The following is a 22,392-nucleotide window of genomic DNA, read 5'->3' on the forward strand; positions in this document are numbered from 1 at the left end:
GTAGACCCCAGACTCAGGTGCCTGATTTATTAAAGCAACATGAGGCACTGCTAACAGGTTGGCTAGTGGGATGAATGAAGTTAGCATGACAGCTACTGCAAACTCAGTCTTTGTGTGTGCTCTGTGTGGGACAGTACTTTAATTTGATGGAACAGGTTGCCAGTGTTTCCCGTCGTGATTAACACAGTTAGTCTGCATATTTTACATACAGTGCTGCTGGTGGTTTATCAGACGTGACAGCCAAATCATTTCCACATGATAGAAGTTGTGTGACACTACTCCATCTTCGTTGTCACTATCACTGTTGCTTTTCTTCTCCACACTGCTCAGTTTTACGTCTTGCTAATCTAATCTTAGCTCTACTTAGCTCTACCACTTACTGTATTATCCTCTCCAGTATGGACACTCTGTTGTGTTGTTGTTGTTGAGTGGGAGAGTACCTCAACAACGTTATTCATGCCATGTGATTTGCTGTTGTTTTATGTTTGTATGCACCTTTCTGTGTGATTGGCTGTAGGCCTTGTATGTCTGTGCCCCAAGTTTATGTTTGTTGGGTGATTGTCTGTTCGTATAATTTCTGTGTAGCTCATGTCATTCTGACCAGCGGTTCATGAGAAGAAGATTTTTAAAGGCTTTTCAAAAAATCCTAAATGGCAGCCAAAAATTATAGACGACATTATGGGTACTAGAGGCAAAAATGCTCAGTATGTCCAGATACATATCTGTACCAATTTTCACATCTCTACGATTAACAGCACAGCAGGGCTGAGTCTTAAACTTTGAGGGCTTACTACAGCGCCCCCTATGGCCCAATCAGTACCATTCTTTGTGTCCAAGTAGCGAGTGAACAGGACTATCTATGTGCCAAATTACGAAAAAAGTTACCAATGTGTCGCCAAGTTATTGGACCCAAACAGCGGAGAAAAAAGAATAATAATAATAATTGGATTTCCTACAAAAATGCCCTGTATTGATAGAGCGCTTATCAAAACAGTTTCAAATTGCTTTACAAGATAAGTAAAAATGTGAACAACAAATGCAGAATAATTTAGATAAGAATGAAAAAAACAGACCGTAGTTCGTAAGTAAAAGCAAAATAAAAAAGTGAAAGAAAAACTTTATACAATAGAGAAAGAGAGAGAGAAGGGGGAACAATTAGAGGGCAGGATAGATAGATAGATGGATGGAGAACTATTGTGTGACAGAAAAAGAGAAGCAGAGTGAGACAAGAAGTGGAGTGTACAGAAAAAACATACTATTGGAGAGGCATGGAGAGTGGGGAAACCGGAGAAGAAAACATTACTGAACACACACACACGCACACACACACACACACACAGAGAGACTAGCCCTGGGGAATTCTCTCCAAACACACTCCAGCCGTGGAGGAAGCGTATGGAGATGACAGGGCCAACGGTTAAGGTGTGAATGTGTGTGTGTGTTGTTGCCGTATTTTCACCGTGTGGAATAATGGGATTACGCTCGAGTTGGAAATGGCTGACAAACGCAGTCGGTGGAGCTGGAAGCTGGAAGGACTGAGCCGCTGCGTTTTTCAATTCACAACCTCTTTTTCCTTCCTCCATTACTTTCTTCTCCACTCCGCTGCGTGGAGAGCGCTCTGGAATGTTAATCCAGTTTGGGAGCGCTGGGAATCATGAACTTTTCTGTAGCGGCTGTGGAGTCAGGGAATGACTCCCAGAATGAGGGTAGCGAGGTAAGACTGTAAAGTTTACATTTACATTTTTACATTTTAGGCATTTAGCCTCTTATCCAGTGTGACTAGTCATGCAACAGAGTCTTATACTGTCCATACAGTATTCCTATGATCATATAACAATCATGTAAAGTGCTAGAAATAGTTTTAAAAAAATAGAGAGATGGAACTGGGGGCATGCTTCTAGTGTATTGATTTGCTATAAAACGATCCTAAAAGGTTTCTAGATGGTTGGAAACTTGCACAAAAAATACAAGTTTTCTGTTTTTTGTCAACATTTCAGTCCAAGTAGTCTGTCTTTAACCCCCAGTAAACACCTTCACCCTCCACAAGGGAAGCTTACAGCTCACTGAGTTTCAAGGAGTTTTCACAACAGCTAAGTCATCAGGGACATATTAAAACCAGCTGGAGGGTAGTTAGGTTCAAACGAAATATCTCTTCCTCAACAGGGAAAAAGAAAGGGAGGGAGTAGGTGAGATTAGGCAAATGCTGGTGGTTATAGAGTGCTACACATGAGCTGGGTGTTCCATCCAAGTTTCTTTTTTTGCAAATTATGATGTATTGGATTAGAAAAGCTGAATGGAAACAGCAAATTTAAATGTAAAAAAACCCCCACTTTTCACAGTTTTTCGTCAGTTAATAAATTATGCAATAAATAGCGATAGAAACATAATTGTTGAATAAATAATCATGTAGAGTGGGTCAGTCTTGTTGCGCACCACTTCAAAAGTGGCTTTGGATGTTCTTAAATGTTATCTGTAAAATGTCTCCACCATGACGACCCAGAAATGTCATACATGCATAAGTCTCCATTGTAGTTGTATGAGCATCAGTTGGTACATTAGAATATCATACATGTTGTTTCTCACGTGTAAGTTTCTATCATGATTGTATGACCATCATTTGGTACATTAGAATATCATACATGTTGTTTCTCACATGTAAGTTTCTATCATGATTGTATGACCATTAGTTGTTTCATTAGAAAATTGCCAAGTACATTTCGTTGTCAATTCGTTCAATTTGTTCAATTCAAGGACCCAGCTGGTCAATATGCACCTGATTCACATTTTACTTTCTGTGACATTCTGTCGCTCATAATGTACTTTTTGTTGAATGGAAACATACAACATCAATACTTTGTAATTCCAGCTTCCAGGCTTCTTGGATATGTTTGGATCAGCTGGGCACATCAGGATTTTGCGATTTCTCCCATTCCAACTTGCAGATTTGCTCAAGTTTGGTCAAGTTGGATGGGGAGCGCCTGAAAAGCGGTCTTCAAGTAATTTCCTAGAATTTCAATGGGAGTCAAGTCTGGGCTTTGGCTGGGCAACTCAAGGACTTTCACATTGTTGTTCTGAAGCCATTCCATTGTTGATTTGGCTGTAAGCTTAAGGTCATTGGCCTATTGGAACAGAAATCGTCATTCCAATCTAAAGTCTGTGGTATTCTCAGGCAGAATTGAAATTACACACTCTCCAACTGCACACTGTATCACTAATAATCTGCTGGTATCCATATTAGTTAAAAACTGAAAAATTGAGTGGACTTCTTTGTAAATGTCATTAAGATGATCAATGATATGAGGTATTGTGACATTATTGTAGTGTAGAATATACAGTATGTACAACATTCTGAACCAATCACAGCATATGTTCCACCTTGACTGGCCAATAAATTCTCTAGCACAGCTCTATTTAGAGAGCCATCATTCTGACAGAGGTTAATTCAGCATCAATTACAGATAAGTGAATTCTGACATTCCCACAAACGGGGGAAAGTACAACAATTACAAGTAACTGAGTGATATTGTCACATTGACATACAATAACAGGAACAGTAGCAACATTCATAATCAATAGTGTTGTGGTCCCAAATAACTGTACAATTAGATATTTCTCCAACCAAAGGACCCGTACTACCCGTACCTTTACATTACATATAGGATAGGGTTGTTTCTTTCTCTTTCCATCTTTTTATCTCCCCCCCCCCCCTTCTTTCTCTCTCTCACCCTACCTGTGAACATGTAGGGTGACATGTTCACATGTTTACATGCCGTAACGCGTTGTTTAATTCTCGCCATGCATTAGCCACATTAATAAAGGCTTTTTAATTTTTGTACATAGTTGAGTGTGCCTTGGATGTTTTTTCGTTTTGGATAATCCTTCATGTGTACCCCGTTTTGCAACGAGCACCTCTCCATTGTTACGTCTACAAGCCAAAGCAGCGTTATATTCTGGTGGTTGATTGGTAAGGGAGGATATCCTCTGCTGAGGTGATATATTACATATTATTGGCCAATCACAGGCCTACAGGGAAGAAAATGAAACCCGTTAAATTAGGGAGGACAGCAGGGGTTTCCTCCTCAGTCTCTCTGCATTAGACTACCATTTCCCTCTTCCTTTTCCGTTTAGGTGTTTTGATTTTCAGATTTCAGTAGTGGATTTTTGTAAATTATTTTTATAAATGACGTTTAGCTTTTTAAAGGTTTAAATTCAAACATATTTCATAGTTATAATTTCCTCTCAAAAGAGAGAAAGAACATCCTCCAAAAAGCATTAGCTTGACTTTGGTCTTTGATTTGCCTCCAAGGATATGGCATGTGCTCTGTTTTGAGGTCATTTGTGTGTAAATGTATTGCAATTATTCTAGGACAGCCATAAGCTCTACACACAATGGACGGGGTCAACTTCCCATAGGAAGTCTGGGGGGAAGAGAAGGGCTGCGGTCTTCTTCTAAGTGTTTACTTCCTGTCCAAATGCCGCTGGTAAAAATTATGGTAAAAAGTAGTCCCCAACTGCAGCTATAGAAATTCTTTGTCGGTTTTCCCAGCAATTAGCAACCAATAGTTTATGGTCTCTTGTGTTGTTTTATGGTTTGGACTTCGGAGTCATGTGGTTGAAGAGAGAGGCCACAATTTATGTATACAGGGTTCTCCTCAGAATTTTTTTTAATGTTTTTATGAAAATAAACTTCAAAAACAAAATAGATAAAATCAAATCATAAATATAAATAACACAACACAATAAATAACACAATAAAATAAATAACACAATAAAATATGATATATACATAAATACATATGCTCTAAAAAAAAAAGGATGTAGCATTTTTAACACATCTGTGTGTCTTCACACATTTGTGTTACACAATATATACACAATATATACGTACACAATATATGTTAATGACAATGCATTTTAACACAACATAGTTATTAACAAATGCTCTGTTGAAAAGTAACACAAATGAATGTTGTCCCAAAGAGGACACACAGATTCAGTCTTCAACTAATTTTTAACTATATCTAACTATTTACAATACATTAGAAAGAGCATTAAGAATGCTGAAGAACATTGAATTGCTTATTGGTGCTCTGATGGGTCAGTCAGTCAATCTCTCTCTCTCTCTCTCTCTCTCTCTTTCTCTCTCTCTCTCTGACTCTCTCTCTCTCTCTCTCTCTCTCTCTCTTTCTCTGTATGTGTGTGACCCTGATAGCAAGTTAGGCCCTCCCTGCTAAATTTAGCCCGCCGCCTTGCTCTCTCAGCTTCAATGGACCTGTGTGTTACAGTTTTGGTATTTTCTGCAGGAGTAGCAGTTTTGGGCACCTCTGCTGGGTACAGGTTTCTTCTTCTGATCCGATCTTAACAAAGTATGCAGTGATTTTTTTATTTGATGACAGCTGCTGCCGCCTCACATCCATGTACAAACAATACATATACTCTCCCCTCAGACTGCGTGATAATATCCCACTGTATTTATTTGGCAAGAATGCTGATGTTCCTTCACTGTCCAAATGCGTTTGAACTTTTTAGTCCCAAGGCCAGCGGCAAACTAGCACATTTTATTTATTTTAATTTAAGAGTACATGTTTTATTTATTTCAATTTCAATTTAACAATAATTTATTTTTTCAAATTCCCCAGTTGCAAAATTTAATGTAATTCATTGATTTTTATGACAGTGTTGTTCAGTCAGTCTGCTTGACAATCCCATTTTGCTGCAATAAAAATGATTGAAGTGAGGTGAACAGAGTGAAATCTTTATCTTATTAGATAAACAGATTTGACCAAGTTTTCCTTTGGGGACATAATTTGCAGTCGAAAAAAAGGTAATAAATCGCAATATATCGCAATATATATTATCGCAATACTCAGCATATCGCAAATCGTTAAAAATCGCAATAATATTGTATCGTGGCTCAAGTATCGTGATAATATCATATTGTGGGGCCTCTGATGATTCCCACCCCTAATTAAAAGGTCTTAAAGGTCCCATATTGTGGAAAACGGGATTCCCCTTGCCTCTGTGATGATAAAGGAGTTGGATGGTCTATCTAAACATGGTGAAAGTATCAAAACGCACGGTCGCCAACTAAATCCACACAATCCATATTAGAAAAGCGAGCCTCTAAACGAGCCGTTTGGACTTCCGTAACTTTGTGGCGTCACAAAGGTTCGCTCATTATCATTTCTGTAAGAAATAATAAACTCACAAAGTGTTTTTTTCAAAGCAGTTGAGCGGTTGTCATCGTTTATTACCGGAGAGTTTTCCCTACCTGTAGCCGCCGGGCTGCGGCGTCTCATTTTTCACTCTTCAAACGGAACAGATGGGTCGTTAATATTAATGAAAGACACAGCGACAGAAACAGCCGGTTCTTGGTAAGGCTCAGAGAGATGCTGGAAAATGAACATGTAAAAATGGATTGAGAGTGTTTTTGGTTCATGACACCACACACACAGCTTTGAATGGACCTCAAGACACAAAATAAAACACAGGAAAGTGTAGAATATGGGACCTTTAAGTGGAATACATTGGAGTTGTCTTCAGGGTGGTGGAGTCTGTGGTGCGTCTGTGAAGATGTAACAGGATTAGCCCCAATGAGACACTAGATGACCTTAAGATCGGTAATGTGAGCATGTGCATTTTTACTGCTGCTCTAATGCAGACCCCCTGAGCACCTAAAAAGCACTAGCACACTTATATTGGTATGTGATGTTATCATGCACATGGAGGAGTAATTCATTATCGTATAAATCTGGGAGAATATGATGGTGGTGTTGAATTGTTTTCATGTTAGAGGAAGACGTCATAGTTCTGCAGCGTTAATGCATACACAAACACACACTTCCTCAGACACTTCTCTTCCTCTGAATCCACATTCCAGACCCTGCTCTGGACAGTGGGGGTGGGGTTGTGTGTGTGTGTGTGTGTGTGTGTGTGTGTGTGTGTGTGTGCGTGCGTGTGTGCGTGTGCGTGCGTGTGCACCACATTTTAGGGTTGGAAAATAATTTGGATTGTTATCAGTTTCAATACTGATTCTGCTTATCGATTCCCAATAATAATACTAATAATAAGCTTTATTAATATAGCAATTATATGAAACAGAATTTATTTTAAGTGCTTAAAAAGAGTAAAATATACAAAGACAAGATAAGAATAGGAAACACAGTACACAGTAATAATAAAAATAATAGAGTAAAAGTACTAAAAATAAACAAAGATTTTAAAACAATGGATGGATCATTTTAAGTCTTGTAATAAATACAGATGTTGCCCTCACAATTAGTATAATTATGTTATACTAATTATGAGGGCATTGTAAATATATTTTGGCCTACTGTTCTCTCAGCAGTTCTCAACAGTCATACAGGGAGAAATCCATCGTAGAAGTGGAGAGAGACCAATTTCTCCACAGTTATACACACACACAAGTTCTCGACAGCAGCCTCAATAGACCAGAATGCAATGCAGCGGCAAGATATGTTGTGTTTTGAGTAAGGGGTGGAACTCTTACTCGCTGTTCAACCATGGAATCGCTGTATTATGTGTACGACACACAGCTGAACACAACAAATTCAGGCATGTCCTTGGGGGGGGGTTGTCGAAAGGCATTCTGGGAAATGTAGGAAATCACTAACTGAAGTCGAGAGTAGGTGACGCAGGTTGAGGGAAAGTGAGTACACCAAAATTACATCACTCCTGGAATCACAGATTGATGGTATATATCAGTGTAAGAGGATCCAAGGGTGGAATTTTGACACCCTTTGAACTGAGACCCTTGATTGAGATCCTTAAACTTTGTCATCACTTATCTATTAATGTATGAAAAGCACATTTGAAGTGCGCTCAATGATTGAAAATCAGGGTTGTTTTTTTGTTGTTAATTCCACAATATAATCTGGAAGTGATTCTCTGCTTGCAATCACCACACACACACGCACACACACACGCACACACACACACATACACACACACACACGCTATTTGGACAGGAAGGAAAAGGGCGATGCTTCAAACAACAAAAGAAATAGAAACAGAAAGCACAGAGTCACAGCCAGACCAACATAGAGGACTAACACTAATAAGACTAAAGAACAGTACAAGTTTTAGTTGTATAAACTTGCTTGTAACAGTTGCATTTCTCAAGGAAGAGCCATTTCGTTTGTACGGGTGAACGGACAGTTGCAAAAAGGAATGTTGAGGCAAATGAAGGAGTGGAGAAATGTGAAGAGCAGAGAAGAAAAAGGTAAGAGTTACTGATGACTAATACCATGAGAGGACTGATGGTGGTAGTTCTCTCTCTCTCTCTCTCTCTCTCTCTCTCAAACCGCAAACCCACAAATGTGGTCTAGAGTTTAATTAGACACTGTATTGGTTATGATGGGACCAAAGGCTAGCATACACTTCTTTCGACTGAGACCTGAAAATACATGTTGTAATCTTTGTGCTCCAATCAGTTGCTGTTCTGTTTCTCTCCATTGAAGAGTAGATTTAGGGTCAATCCACACTTTAATGAAACGTAATTGAAAGCACATATTATACAGTTTTTATATTGGGCAGCCCAGGGCCTCCATTACATTTAGTGTGTTGTAAAGTACTGAATTTCAACCTCTGCTGTTTGCAATTCCATATATACTTGTGAGTAAGATAACCAAGTCTTTTCCAAAGGGTCATTGGTGGAGGTAAAGGAATCATTGCAGTAAGGAAATTAATTTGGGGTAAAACATTCATTTTGATGGCAGAAATCCTAGACTGTAATCATGCTGAAAGAGCAGACCATGTTTTCGAGAGTTTTCTCATAGTTGTCTTTAACAATGTTGTGCAGTGAGGTGTGAATATTGATACCCAAATATGTGATTTGTGATTGAGTTGGTATTGTACTGTACATGGATGGGGTACTTGCTCTGTTGTTTAGTAAAAACAAATGTTTCTTCTAATTGTTTTTATAACCGTAGAGTGCCAAATTTGTTGAAGACTTTCAGAATGTTCAGAATAAATTCTTCAAGTGGAAATGTACAGCAAAATGTCATCTGCAAAAAATTAGATTGATGACTTAATTTTGATTGTGCAGATTTCATTTTGCCTTATTGTTTGGGCCAATTGCTTGAGTGAGAAAAAAGCTTGGGTGAAAGTGGGCATCTCTGCCTCGAGCCTTGCTCACTGGTAAAAGGCTTTGAGTGCAGTCCATTGGTTGAGACCATTGCAGTGGGATTTGCATATAATAACAAACCATATTAATACATTTACTACCAAGACTTTATGATAACATGATGTATTACATTGACATTTTTGCCTTATTGTCTTATTCATTGACATATTGTGGTTGGAATTATTGAAGGTTACACACTACATTGCTTGGTGAAGTTCTTCAGGTGATAACCTTCCAGTATACTTGCCAACCCAGTGTATGTTATATATATATATATATATATGTATATACTTTTTTTTTTTGTTCTCTCTCTCTCTCTCTCTCTCTCTCTCTCTCTCTCTCTCTCTCTCTCATTGTTTGCACATATCCTTTTTTTTTATTTGACTGAACATAATATTAAAATTGGATAACTCATCCATCTCATTATATGTCATATGTAATGTATATGGGACCCACATGGAACAAATACAACTCTCTTTGAATTTTTTTTTTTTTGAGGGGGGGGCTAATGAGGCTCCGGATGACTCATTAGACCGCTTTCTTCCAATACTAACCCAAAGAGTACCTAAAGTTAATTCCTTTTTGTGTGACAAATCCTCTATAGCAGATGCATTGCATTCTTAAAATCCAGATAAACAAGAATATAGGTAGTATAATTGAGCAATGTCTCAGAAATCCAGAATAGACTTATGGTTGGTTTCATCAAGCTATATTCAGTACATTTCTGAAAAATGTCATACTTATGACCCCTCTATCCGATGAAATGATAAACTTGACAGAGGTCACAGGCCAACAAAAAATTAGCCATAACTAATAGTCTGCTTGTCCGATCTGTGTGTGTGTGTCTGTCTACCTTTTCTACCTTCTGTAATGTTCTATTTGTCTTTTCAAATTGTGCTTGGACCTTCAATCGCTGCTTGCGGCTTTATTCTTGTATTGTCGGGCCCTCTATACTTACTTAATGTGTGCATGTGTGTGTGTTGTTGTGTTTGTATACACAGTGTGATCAGGACCTGACCGCTATGCGCTATGAGGAGCGCATCACTGAGCTCCATGGAATCATTGCTGAGCTAAACAAGAAGATTGAGCTGCTACAGAACAACACCATCAGGTATACATGAATGTGCACATAAACACACACACACACACACACACACACACAGATAAATATACGTAGGTAAAAATGTAGCAAGTTTGAAAAGGCTGTATTAAACGCAGACTGTGACGGGGACGATTATGTGAAAACCCTATTCATTTCCCCCATAGAGAAATCGCTGTGGAACTGTAAGTCCATTTGGCCATGGTGACGTCAGACTTACAAGGTCTATTAGAAATGATCTATTACAAATGTTTCAGCTTAAATACATTCAAAAGCAGTTCACACACATGCATTTATATCGAATCTATCTATTCTATTGATCTGTAAATTTACATGATAACAGTATTAGCTGAAACATTGAGGGCTAATAGCAGCCAATGTATTTAGCTGTTGACACTAGCCGCTGTAGCATTACTGCACAGAGTCAGCAGAGGCTATATTAGGAAACACAAAATCGATTGAACAAGGCTATTATAAAGAATTCAACAGCTTACCAGTTTAGCTAGCAACCTACCGCACCAAACACACCTCAAGCTAGCCCCTCCTAGGGATCCGCAGTTACTACTTTTCCTAAGTACCTGGATGTTGGCACAATCTGAAAGCTTTTTGAGGGTTGAATTTGAAATTGTGGCTTTGAAAGATTTAATACAGTTTGCGAATTTGAACTGCATATAACATTAATTTTGAACGGGACAATTTGGTAGTGAATGTTGAAAACCGGGACATTTTAGTGTTTTACAGATATTTGTTGGGACTCGGGACACAAAAAAAATGTTTTTCACAAAAAAATGTTTCAAAAAAACATCATTGTAATGTAACTGTGGTCTCTCAAGTGGGCTACATTTTTACATTTACATTAAAAAGCAAGCTGTGAAGCTTAAAAAACTTTATAGTGTAGCTTTAACATTACTTATTCAAACCTACCGGCCGACAGGTTTAATTGCCTCCCTCATCTCTGCCATGCTCTGTTCGGACAGGAAGAAAGATGTTACCGTTTAACAACTTGGTTCAAACGAACAAACACTAACGCCTTTACTCTGAAATGGAGGTTTGTCCTGTTTGGAAGTGAGAACCTGTCCTGTCCACACCTCCGCAATAGGCTACTTTCTCCTTTTCTGTATTGACAAACTAAAAGCAACTCAAACGCAAAAAGCAAAAGGCAGTGAAACTGCTTTTTTATTTATTGCACTTAAATGAGTAATACAGTTGATATGAAGGTATACACATTACTTACAAATTCAGAACACATAATTCAAATTCACGTCTCAGCCCATCCAAAAATGTGCGTCATTACTACCATTGTCTTGGAGCCTAAAATGCTTGTTTCTATCATTATTGCTCATTCTGGTTACAAACAAGGCTGTAAGATTAACAGTCAATGCAAAATTAGTCAAGTTTTTGATCCCTGCTTGACCTATATGTACCCTCTAACACCCCCCCTTTAGGGAGGAGGATGAGTTTTCGGAACTCAGCCAAAGCCAGCAGGAGGCCAGCGAAGACACGCGTAGCGTGGACCAGGAGAGGCCGCCATCTTCCCTGCCTGAAAACCACTCCACACTGGTCACTGCTGATATGGGTAAGGAGCAACCTGGTGCATCAGCTAGAGTAGGCAGTGGTGTAGTCTACGTGATACGCAGGTATACGCCGTATACCCACTAAGAAATAGGGCTGGGCGATAGGACGAATATATCGACTATCGCCGATTGGCTGAGTCCATCGCCGGTTGATTTTTTGGGGCGATTTTTGTCATTTTATTTTGCTAATTTAATGGTCTAATTTAATGGTAAATAATTAACCTGTAAAGCGCAATTCAAAGTGTGCGCGAATAGCAAGTGGCAATTGGAGTTGGGCGCCATTATCCCGTATTTAAACGACATCACGTCTCCACCAGTTGCCTTTTCACTCCGCCTTCCAGAGTGGCGTTTAGTACAACCATAAACACAAACACACTTGATTTCCGACGTGATCCGAAGAACCAGTTCTAACATAAATACATGCGTGTGTGTGACCTCACCGACAGCTTCACTTTTGGTGAAGCTGTCCAAAAGTAAATATTAAATGTGCACTCTGTCTGTGTTACGAAGCTTGGAACGTGGTGGCTTCTCATATAGGAGGGGCTTTGAGTTTGGCCGTGGCCCGTGACCTAGACCTGACGTCATCTACCAACGAACACAGTTGCTTGACGGTCATTTCCCCGGCTCGACAGTTAACATTATACAGATGCTGTTTCTTAACTTAATCCAAGAGGTTAAGTGGTGTAGAAATGCAGGAAATTTGTTTTAAATTACTATTTTTTTTCTGGGGGAGGACCCCCAGACCCCCCCGCCAATTATGTATCTACCCCCCCCGCCAAATCCCACTTTAACCCCTGAGTATACCCACTACAATAAACTAGACTACACCACTGAGAGTAGGGTAGGCGGAAACTTCGGAGGGCTTACTGCACTTTGGCTTAGCAAGTTTAAAAAATCCACCCTTGGATACTCTTTCAATTTTATATATCACCAGTGTGTGTGATGTTCAATGCATTCCAGGAGTTATTTTGGGATGTGTTGTAATTTACTTCTCACTTTCCCTCAAGCTGCCTTGTTTACTTCTACTTCAGTTAGTGATTTCCTACATTTCCCAGAAAGCCTTTCACCGACCTCCAGAGAACTAACACGTTGCATCCAGCCGTTGGTTTTAAATGTAGGTGGATAGAGCAATAACTATCACGATAGCCAGAGATGGGCAGTATTGTGTGTATGTATTTGAAATACATATTTGAATTACTTTTGAGTATTTTGTACTTTGTATTTGACCTGAGTGAAAATAACCCGAAATGTATTTGTATCAAGATGCTTTTGGGTGGAGATTTCTTGCATTTAAAATACTTAAATTACTTTTTTATAATATCTATTTAGTCTTAATATCTAAGACTAAATATATATATATATATATATACATAATTTACTTGTTCATACCTTCCATTAATTTTATGTCTCAGTATGTTCCACTGTTGTCATTTTGTACACCCTACATATATGCTGTAAATTCATATATTTTTCATATGTTAAAATACTTTTTAGTATCAAAATTGTTGGTTGTATCATGTTTAATATCCCCAATTTGCTCTATTATTTATATTCTATTTTTGCTGTATCCTATTATCTGCTGCTATAATGACCCAGTGTCCCCATAGGGATCATTGAAGTTTCATAGTAAAGTAAAATGGAAAGGAAGCCTCAAATGGTCAGTTACCTACAGACAGTTGGTTATGCCTAGTAGAGTAGACAACGGACCACAACACCCACACATTTTATCTCTTATCCTTGTCAAGCTTTATTCATAACCTCCCTCCCTCCTTCTTGATTTCCCCCCATAGACAACTGCAGTGACCTGAACTCTGAGCTGCAGCGGGTGCTGACAGGGCTGGAGAGCGTGCTGTGTGGCAGGAAGAAGAGCGCGTGCAGCCTGTCAGTAGCTGAGGTCGACCGCCACATCGAGCAACTGACCACCGCCAGCGAGCACTGCAACCTGGCTATTAAGGTGGGACCTTGCACCTCAGACAATATGGAGGGCTTTGAGGCTTTTGCCTAAAAGTGTGGAAAAAGTTAAAATTAGGAGGTGAAGTTGCAATGAGTTCTTTATCACCTGTCTGGTCTAACTAAGTCTCTGTAAGTAGAGTCAGGTTTGTTCTTGCAAATGACATCACTGACTTATTGGCTAAAGACCTGACAATGAGCAGTACTAGCTTTAATGAGCATGAGGAGGCATTAGAAGGAGTAGAAGTGGCATTAGGCAGACCTATCTTTACAGCCCTGGACAGATAGAAAGCATTAGATGCTAGCGTCAGCAAATGCACCTATTGTTCTCAATGGCTGCAGGCAAACTAGAGGCATTAAGTGTCAAGTCAAAACTAATAATGCGTAATAATAATAATGCGATTGTTGCCAATAATCAGAGTAAGGTATTACTCTGATTAAGATATTTACATGACTTGGCAATTCCTTTAAATCCCGGTTACATGCTACTTGTGGTTATTTGATTATTTGCAGAATTGTACATATAGTTTCTAAATCTGTCCCGCCACTTTATACTTCTATTGTCCCGCCATCAGCAAATATCTGTTGCTGCCATTTTTATCTGACTATTCCAGTTGCAAAATGCCGTCCTCTTGACACCAATGGGAGGTCTTTCGGAAAGGAACAGACACCGTGATCAACTGATCACAGCCTCGATGGCATTCCCTGTGGAACTCGGGTTGCCTGTGTGTGACGTTTATCTAAATGTGTGACATCCTCTTTGGTATATGGGCAACTTTGTCAGAGTGGAAGAAATGCGATACCTTGGCCAGGATGAGGGGCATTGGGGGTGTAACAAGTTGGTTATCTGCTTGGTTCTATGTGTATTGGGCCAATAAAAAGTCCATTCATTCCTATGGTACAATGTTTTACTATTGAACATGGGCGCCATTCACCTTTAAGCAGCAAGATAAAAACAATAGGAGATGTCAGCAGTGGTTAGGATGTAGAATATATAGAAAAATATGATGTTGTCTGCTTGAAGACACTGTCACCCAATCAAATGCATCAAAGTGTTTATGCTTTATATTTGTTATTTGGGCTCAAGACTCATTGACTTTAGATGTGCGATATGCGTGTGTGATGTTATTTATGAAATTTTCTATATTCAAATATTTTGCTCGTCACTTGCCTTTTGGCAGGGAACTTCATTGAACAATCCAAGGTTTGGCCACTATTCCTTTTAATGACATTCTCCTCCCATCTCTCTCTGTCTCGTCGCCCAGACTGTAGAGGAGATCGAGGGCGCCCTGGGCAGGGACTTCTACCCCAGCCTGTCTGAAGAGAGGGTCCGCTGGGAGAAAGAGCTCGCCGGCCTCAGGGAAGAAAATGCGAGTCTCACGGCGATCCTGTGCAGTAAAGAAGAGGACCTCAACCGCACCAAGGCCGCCATGAACGCCATCAGGGAGGAGCGCGACCGGTTGCGACGGCGGGTGTGTGACCCGAGGGCGTGATTTGTTGCGTATACTTTTGGGGTTCAATGGAAGCCTTACATTTACATTAATTCACCCCTTAATTAATGCAAAACCCCCTTAAAATGTATTAAGGGACTTATTAATGGAGGAGACCTCATAAAAAACACCTTAAACACCCCCTTAATGTGTAAAATTCAGGGAGACAAAAAATGTTCATTAATAACTCATTAATAACCCTGTAAACCATGCACAAAAGGCATGAAAAATCCCTTAATTTCTAATGTTTCCACAAATCAACCCATGAATATATCCCTTATAAATCCATGATACTAGCCTTACTTTTTTAAAGCTATGTTATTTTTAATGGATAATTAATGTTTATGTAATGCGAAATTAAGGACATTTCAGGGATAAAATTAAGGGGTTTGGTTTCATAGTGATAATACGACTTTGGTGATACATCTCTAGATATTTTTAAGGAAGCGGTAGGCTACTTTGCTGATAACTCTACAATTTTTACGCCTATTTTAATTATGTTCTCCCTTCTGTCCTTATAATCCCTTCTATCGCTGACCTTAGCTCTTGTTCTATTTCTTTTCCTAGCACTTAGATAGTTATACGGTTGCAAGAATATTGTAAATCCTCTCAGGCTCGGCCTATGTACTTCTCATTTGTGGTTCCTTGAAATTTTAGGTGATCTAGGAATTTAAGGTTATTCTACTGTTAGACTCATTGTACGTCACTCTGGATAAGAGCATCTGCTAGATGCCTAAATGTGAATGTAAGCTGAGCAATTTTAATGATGGTTTAATTGAAGTCTTAACAAATCCCTCAATGTGTACGGCCCAACATAAAGCAGTTCCAGTCTCAACCTCAAAGCAATCTCCTTACAGAGAATGTAATTATGCTCTTGCTTACCAGTCAGAATCAAAGGATTGTGGGGCAGTTCCAGTATATTCTCTGGTGTTTATCTAGGCCACTGACAGACAGATGGGCACATAACCATTCTGCTATTACTATCATTACCAGAATTCACATGATCAGGAAAGTTTGACACTGCTGTCCAATAACATAATTTAGTCTGATTTCATGTTTTTGTAATCCTCAAGGACGGGTCTGCTCTGCATGCCCAAAGATAACAGTGGTGGAGCATGAGTTTTGGGGGCCTATGATACCATATTAGAAAAAAAAAGCCAAAAAATAACTTGAAATAAATAACTTGAAAAATTTTAAAGAAATTACCGGTAAGAATCCTATCAATAAAGAGGGTACTTTCTCATTTTTTTCTCTCATTTTGTTGACAGCATACAACTATTAAACAGTGGGGGGAAAAAATATTTTAGCCCTATTTTATAAAAAATTAAATAAATATTAAATTAAAATAAATGAGCCAATTAATTGTCAGAAAAACTGATTGATCGTCAGAATAATCGTCAGAATATTCATTGTAATAATCAGCAGAATAAACAAATAATCGTTCATCGTATCAATATAATGGGTAGTTGCAGCCCTACTTCCAGACACATATATATATATATATATATATATATATATATACTCTGTATATGTAGACTTAGTGAAGAGAGAAGGCCTTTGAGTTACATTACCAGAAGGAGCTGGGCAGGCTTAATCTGGTTACGCATATAATTCAATTCAATTCAACTTTGCAATGCAATTAGGTCTCACATGCATCAGGACAAAAACAGTTGTGCAATGTCTCCCTGTTCGCTGAACTGGTCTAATGCAATTGCTCAGTTTTGCAGACAAATTTGATAAAAGAATGATGTTGCTTCCATAACGTGTGTCTCCTTAAAAAGATCTGCTATGCATGTATAAGGCAGGGTCCTATAGGGAAATGCACTCCTCCTGCCCAGCTTTTATGTATTAAAAGCACAGTATAGTTCATGTGTAAGGATTACAGTCTGTATTTTATATTTCATACTGAACAGAAATAAAACCACTTATACATTCTAGCGGTTGCAAAAATGTGTGTAGGGCTTGTAACATTCGTTCTTGTTAATTCACTGAGGAACCCTTACCTATTTGTGTGTGTGTGTGTCTGTGTGTGTGTGTGTGTGTGTGTGTGTGTGACTCCTTGGTCAGGTGCGGGAGCTGCAAACTCGCCTCCAGACATCCCAGGGAGGCGGAGGATCCAGTTCAGGGCGTCTGACGGCCGCTTCGCGTCCCATCAATCCCAGCACCGGAGAGCTCAGCACCAGCAGCAGCAGCAACGACATCCCTGTAGCCAAGGTAGGGAGACACACACACACACACACACACACACACACACATGCCACAACCACACCTCCCCCGAATGTCTTTTTCAGTCAGTCTAACTAATTAGTTACATCTTGCCCTGGTTTAATAGATATGTAACTAAACCCAAATCTGTGGTGAAGCCTGAGCCTAATGGTGAAAAGTAGGGTACTGAACTGGCAATCTGCTATTGGCTGGTCTTTGTGCCAGGTGATGTCACCTTCTATAGAGTACAACAGGCGGTGACATCACCAGAACAGACAAACAGATTACATACCTGCAAAACCCAAACCGTATGATACATTTCAATTAAATATCCTTGTTATGACACAGTTTTTGTCAATAAAGAAATTATGCAATAAATCTGTCAAATATCATAGGGAGAGTAATGTTTGGCAGTTGCAGTCATTTGTCACTGGATAAGAGTATCAGCTAAATGCCTAAAATGTAAATGTAATCTGGATAAGATATAAAATGTAAAAGTAAATATCTCTTGTGTTGTTCAGCTGGATGAGGTTTAACTTCATTAGTTTGACCAAGGTCTCTCTTTCTGTCTCTCTCTCTCCCCCCCCCCATCTCTTTGACAGTGTCATTTTTTATTTTTTTATTTTTTTTTTGAGTAATGTTTTGTTTGATGTGATCGGCAGGTGGCAGAGAGGGTGAAGCTGTCCAAAACACGCAATGAGTCCACCACCTCCTCCACTGAGAGGCCGGTACTGGGCTCTGAGATCACCAGCATAGGGGTAAGGCTGTGTGTGTGTGTTTGTGTGTGTGTGTGTGTGGTCACAACATTATCCTGTACAACTTATGTTATTATCAGTCGTCAGAAACAGAAAGATATGTCAATGACAACACCTGTATTGTGTTATAAACTATGTTGAAACACAAAATAAGTTATCACAGACAGAGTTATGGGCGACAGAAAGTTGGCTTTTCAACATTGCTGCCAATGATGAGAACCGAGCTATATCCTACGGAAGTACGGCAGCCATGTTTGTGAAAAGGGCCTATAGCCCATTATGGACTATGGATACATTTCTCTCCTACTATGCTAGCTAACTCAACTGCTCTTCATGTATGCACGATCAATACATGAGTGAATCTGACTCTCTTGGTTGTATTTTTGTGTAGTTTTGTAGTGACAGCAGTGAGAGCCTTTCTCATCTTAGCCCATATAAGAGGAATAATATCATTCCTGACAGTTCAAGCATGCGCACATACACACACATGCAGCCTAATTCTTTACATTACATTGCATTTTAGATCTATTATCTATCATCAGCTGTCTTCTTTTACATGGTAAATAGGTAAATAAGTAATTAGAAAACATTTTAGATAAGAATTGATCGATACATTGTTTGGGTAATAACTGACTGTACAATGATGATTACTTCAAACATTATTTCCCATTAGTCACTGTGGATGTTCTAGACTAAGGCCTCATATAAGAAAAGGGCAAACACATGAGAAAAGCTAATGTTGAACAAAAGGGAGTGTTTCTAGCTGAAACACTTTTGTTGCTGCTGTAAGACCAGCTAGGGGAACAAGGGGAATTCCAAGTTAGAGCTATCATTAAGTAGCAGCACTTGTGGAAGCAAGGGACACAATGGTAAAAAGTGTCTCACGGACAGTTTTCCAGAAGTCCATCATTTTTGTACATTCCCATATCATGTGAATATACTGTAGGTCCCTGGCTTACCTTAAGGGCAAAAAGAACAATTCGTTTGTTTGAAGTATTTTGATTTGGGAAAGTCTCCTAGGAGAAAGATAGAATCTGTGTATGAACTTATAATGAATGATTTGGTGATTGAGATTCCTTGATGAAAGAATGCTATTTGATCATACTATCTGGCAATTAATACCTAATATAAAGTGTCCACAAGTTATTTAGGGAAAGGGGTAATTGTTTATGTTTTAAAATTAACTTATAAAGATTTGAGACCACTCCTTTAGCGGCATGCTTGTGGATTTTAGTGAGTGGATGAATTCCCAATCTGCCCCAATCTGTGCGGTACGTAATTGCAAGTAGAAAAATAAAGAGGAACTAGGGAGGTTACATTTTAATTGTAAATCTTGAGAAGTAAGAAGACCATCTTGTCCCAAGATGTCCTGTAAGATGAAAACTGCCCTGAAAACAGTAGGGTGGCCTTACTAGGATATCATGATTATGAAATATTGACTGTGTCTGCGTGCCATTTATTTTCAATTTTAAGTTGAAATTATGTTGCTTTAATTTCTCATGTCTCTACCGTTATTTGCCATTGCCTGGAGACGGTCAAGACAAATTGGGGGCTCGTCCTTAAGGTAGCCTAGTTTCTAGGTACTTAGTGTTTGATATGCCGGTCATGACAGCTGTCGAAAGCAGGGAGGAGAATACGTCATCACCTAAATATTTAAAGTGACTCACCACCGTAAGGTTAAGATCCCTAAGAGGTGCAGAATCCCCTTTATTAAATGGCATTATTATAGATTTTGACCAATTCATTTTATATCCTGCCATCCGGTTGCTCTTATCTGTCCCAACCAATCCAATGAAGGCCGGGGAATTTCCTTCAAACATGTCATATATAATGTTACTAAAACTTTGGGGAGAGGACCCCCACCTGTTGGAAGATTGTTTTGAGGGAAACATCCTTTTTTGCCTTGTCTGAGCAGTCATTGAGAGAATCTGTAATCAAGCATTCCAGCATTGTTTGGTGTGATAAGTAATTGTGTTGTAGTGCTTTGCCATACGTTTTGAATTTGATTTGTATTTGCTACATAATTCTAAAAGTTTTCTGATTTCTGTATCAGTAAAATGTTCTTTTCTTTGCAGCTGTTCTGTACGTTCTGTTGCGAGCACTTTCATTGTTGCTTGTGCATTCACATGGACACGCATTACCAACGTTGGCCTTAGCTGTGACCAGGCTTAGTTTAGGTTGGTGCAATGGCCGTCAAGTCCGTTCTGAAAATTGGTCATCATTACGACCAACTTAAGATAAGACTGACTTAGCAAAGCCCAGTTGGTACCCAGTTAATTTAGAAAAGCAACTAATGTTAACATTAACATCCAACTAACAGCAACTACTAGCTATAAACTACATAACATTAGTAACTAGGCAAATTGTGTATAATTGATGAAATGATTAGTCCTCAGTCAAAAACAGCATTGAAATACAATATATGGAAGCCCATTCCCGCCTCTCAATGAAATAAACGATTCAATTGTGACTTTATTTCTCAGAATTCTGACTTTATCATACTATAAAGCAAGGAATCTCTGTCTGTATGTGTGTCCTTCGCATATCTCGAGAACCGTTCGTCCGATCTACTTCACACTTGGCGGGTGTATTGCTGGGGACCCAAGGATGTGCAGTGTCGGATTGGACACGCGACACGTTCAATATTAATAAACTTTGAATAAACAAGCGAACAGCGCTCTGTGCAGCAGCGGGGGCTCAAAGCAAGCGACTGGAAGCGCAGTGTCGAGTGTGAAGTTGTTTGGATGAGCGGTTCTCGAGAAAGCTGCAAGCAGCGATACCGGAGGCCAAGCAATCGGCCCGTTCCGAACAGTCATGTTTTGAACGGGCACTGCAGTATCTCCCAATTTTGAGTTTATATCTCGGAATTCAGACTTCTTTTTTTTTTTGCGAGAAAAAGAATTCTGAGAGAAACTGCGAGAAAAAAACTCACAATTGAGTCATTTTATATTTTATTGAGGCTTCCATAGAAATATGTGTATTGAGTTCTGTTGAAATGGCCAAGTCGTAAGTTTAGAAATGCAATCAGTTGTTCTCAGTCATTGTTGCCCAAGAGTGGACTTCCCAACATGGCCACCAGAGGGTGCCTTACGTCACCTGAAAGCCCTCTCTTGTGGTGTTTTTTGGCAGGTGTCGGGTAACGTGGCTGAGCATTTGGCCCATTCACTTCAGGACTCCTCCAACATTCAGGAGATCTTCCAGACATTGTACTCCCACGGCTCAGCGGTCTCCGAGAACAAGATCCGTGAGTTCGAGGTTGAAACCGAGAGGCTGAACAGGTGAGTGTTACGCAAAATTTTGACTCGCAACAACGTTTCGCTGGGTGGAGGTGGGGATGATGAAACGTTGGTATGGTGAGCAGCAGTGATCTGCAGTCTGAGCAGCGTAGCAGCAGCATGGGCAATGCGAGAGAGAGTGCTTAAATAAACTTGCAAATAGCTCATTGCAGTTCAATCAGGAGAGACTAGGATGAACGCTCAAATGAAAAACTTTATTCATGACATGAAACGTGATGGAAACTTTGGCGTAAGCTCCATGGAGGAACTCCTCCCATTCGTGAAGTTAGGAATACATCCGGGATGGACGTAGGAATTAGGATGTCCCCCTGGGGAGTTCCTCTGGAGCCTGGACATTGGTGGTGATGGGGTGGTGGAGGGACGAAGGTAAGCACAGCGACTGGAATGACAGCAGCATACAGCATAGATCTGTGAGTAGCACAATAGCATAGTAGGTGACGTGTTTATACTCCCGTCACTTAGACGACTGGCTCTCTGAAAAAGAGAGGGAAGTGACGGCTAACTCTGATTGGTTCTCTGGAAAAAAGAGAGAGAGTGTTTGCCAACTCTGATTGGGTAAAGAGAAAGCATGAATGAATGAATGATCTAGGGTAATACTGCGTAATACTTCACTTGTCTAACTAGCTTTGCAGGCTTCACTTCATTTATTGCCTCGTGCATTTCATGGTTAGCCCAAGGCTAAAACAATCCACATTTTTCCAAAGCAAAATAGAAAATTGTTTAGCATTATATTTTTTATAATTAACTGCATGAACTTTACCAGAGAAGTTCTCTCTGAATAGACAAGGTTATAAACTGTATCCTACAGCAAGGTTCATCATTGCTGTAAAACACTGTAAAAACTTCCTTTAGTAGTCCACAAGTAATTATAATAAATG

General features: G+C 39.4%; 1 protein-coding gene across 1 annotated transcript in view; it reads left to right on the top strand.

Annotated features, from left to right (window-relative positions):
- Positions 1–22,392, top strand: part of mcc (MCC regulator of WNT signaling pathway) — a 37,392-nt gene that overhangs the window by 5,075 nt on the left and 9,925 nt on the right. Inside the window, exons 4-10 of the mRNA XM_078287164.1 lie at positions 10,147–10,256; positions 11,690–11,820; positions 13,609–13,772; positions 15,034–15,240; positions 17,326–17,472; positions 18,126–18,221; positions 21,348–21,496. Coding sequence (XP_078143290.1) covers positions 10,147–10,256; positions 11,690–11,820; positions 13,609–13,772; positions 15,034–15,240; positions 17,326–17,472; positions 18,126–18,221; positions 21,348–21,496 — 1,004 coding nt within the window. The remainder of the gene's footprint in view (positions 1–10,146; positions 10,257–11,689; positions 11,821–13,608; positions 13,773–15,033; positions 15,241–17,325; positions 17,473–18,125; positions 18,222–21,347; positions 21,497–22,392) is intronic.

This window comes from Centroberyx gerrardi, chromosome 2 (genome assembly GCF_048128805.1).
Source record: "Centroberyx gerrardi isolate f3 chromosome 2, fCenGer3.hap1.cur.20231027, whole genome shotgun sequence".
NCBI classification, from domain to species: domain Eukaryota; kingdom Metazoa; phylum Chordata; class Actinopteri; order Beryciformes; family Berycidae; genus Centroberyx; species Centroberyx gerrardi.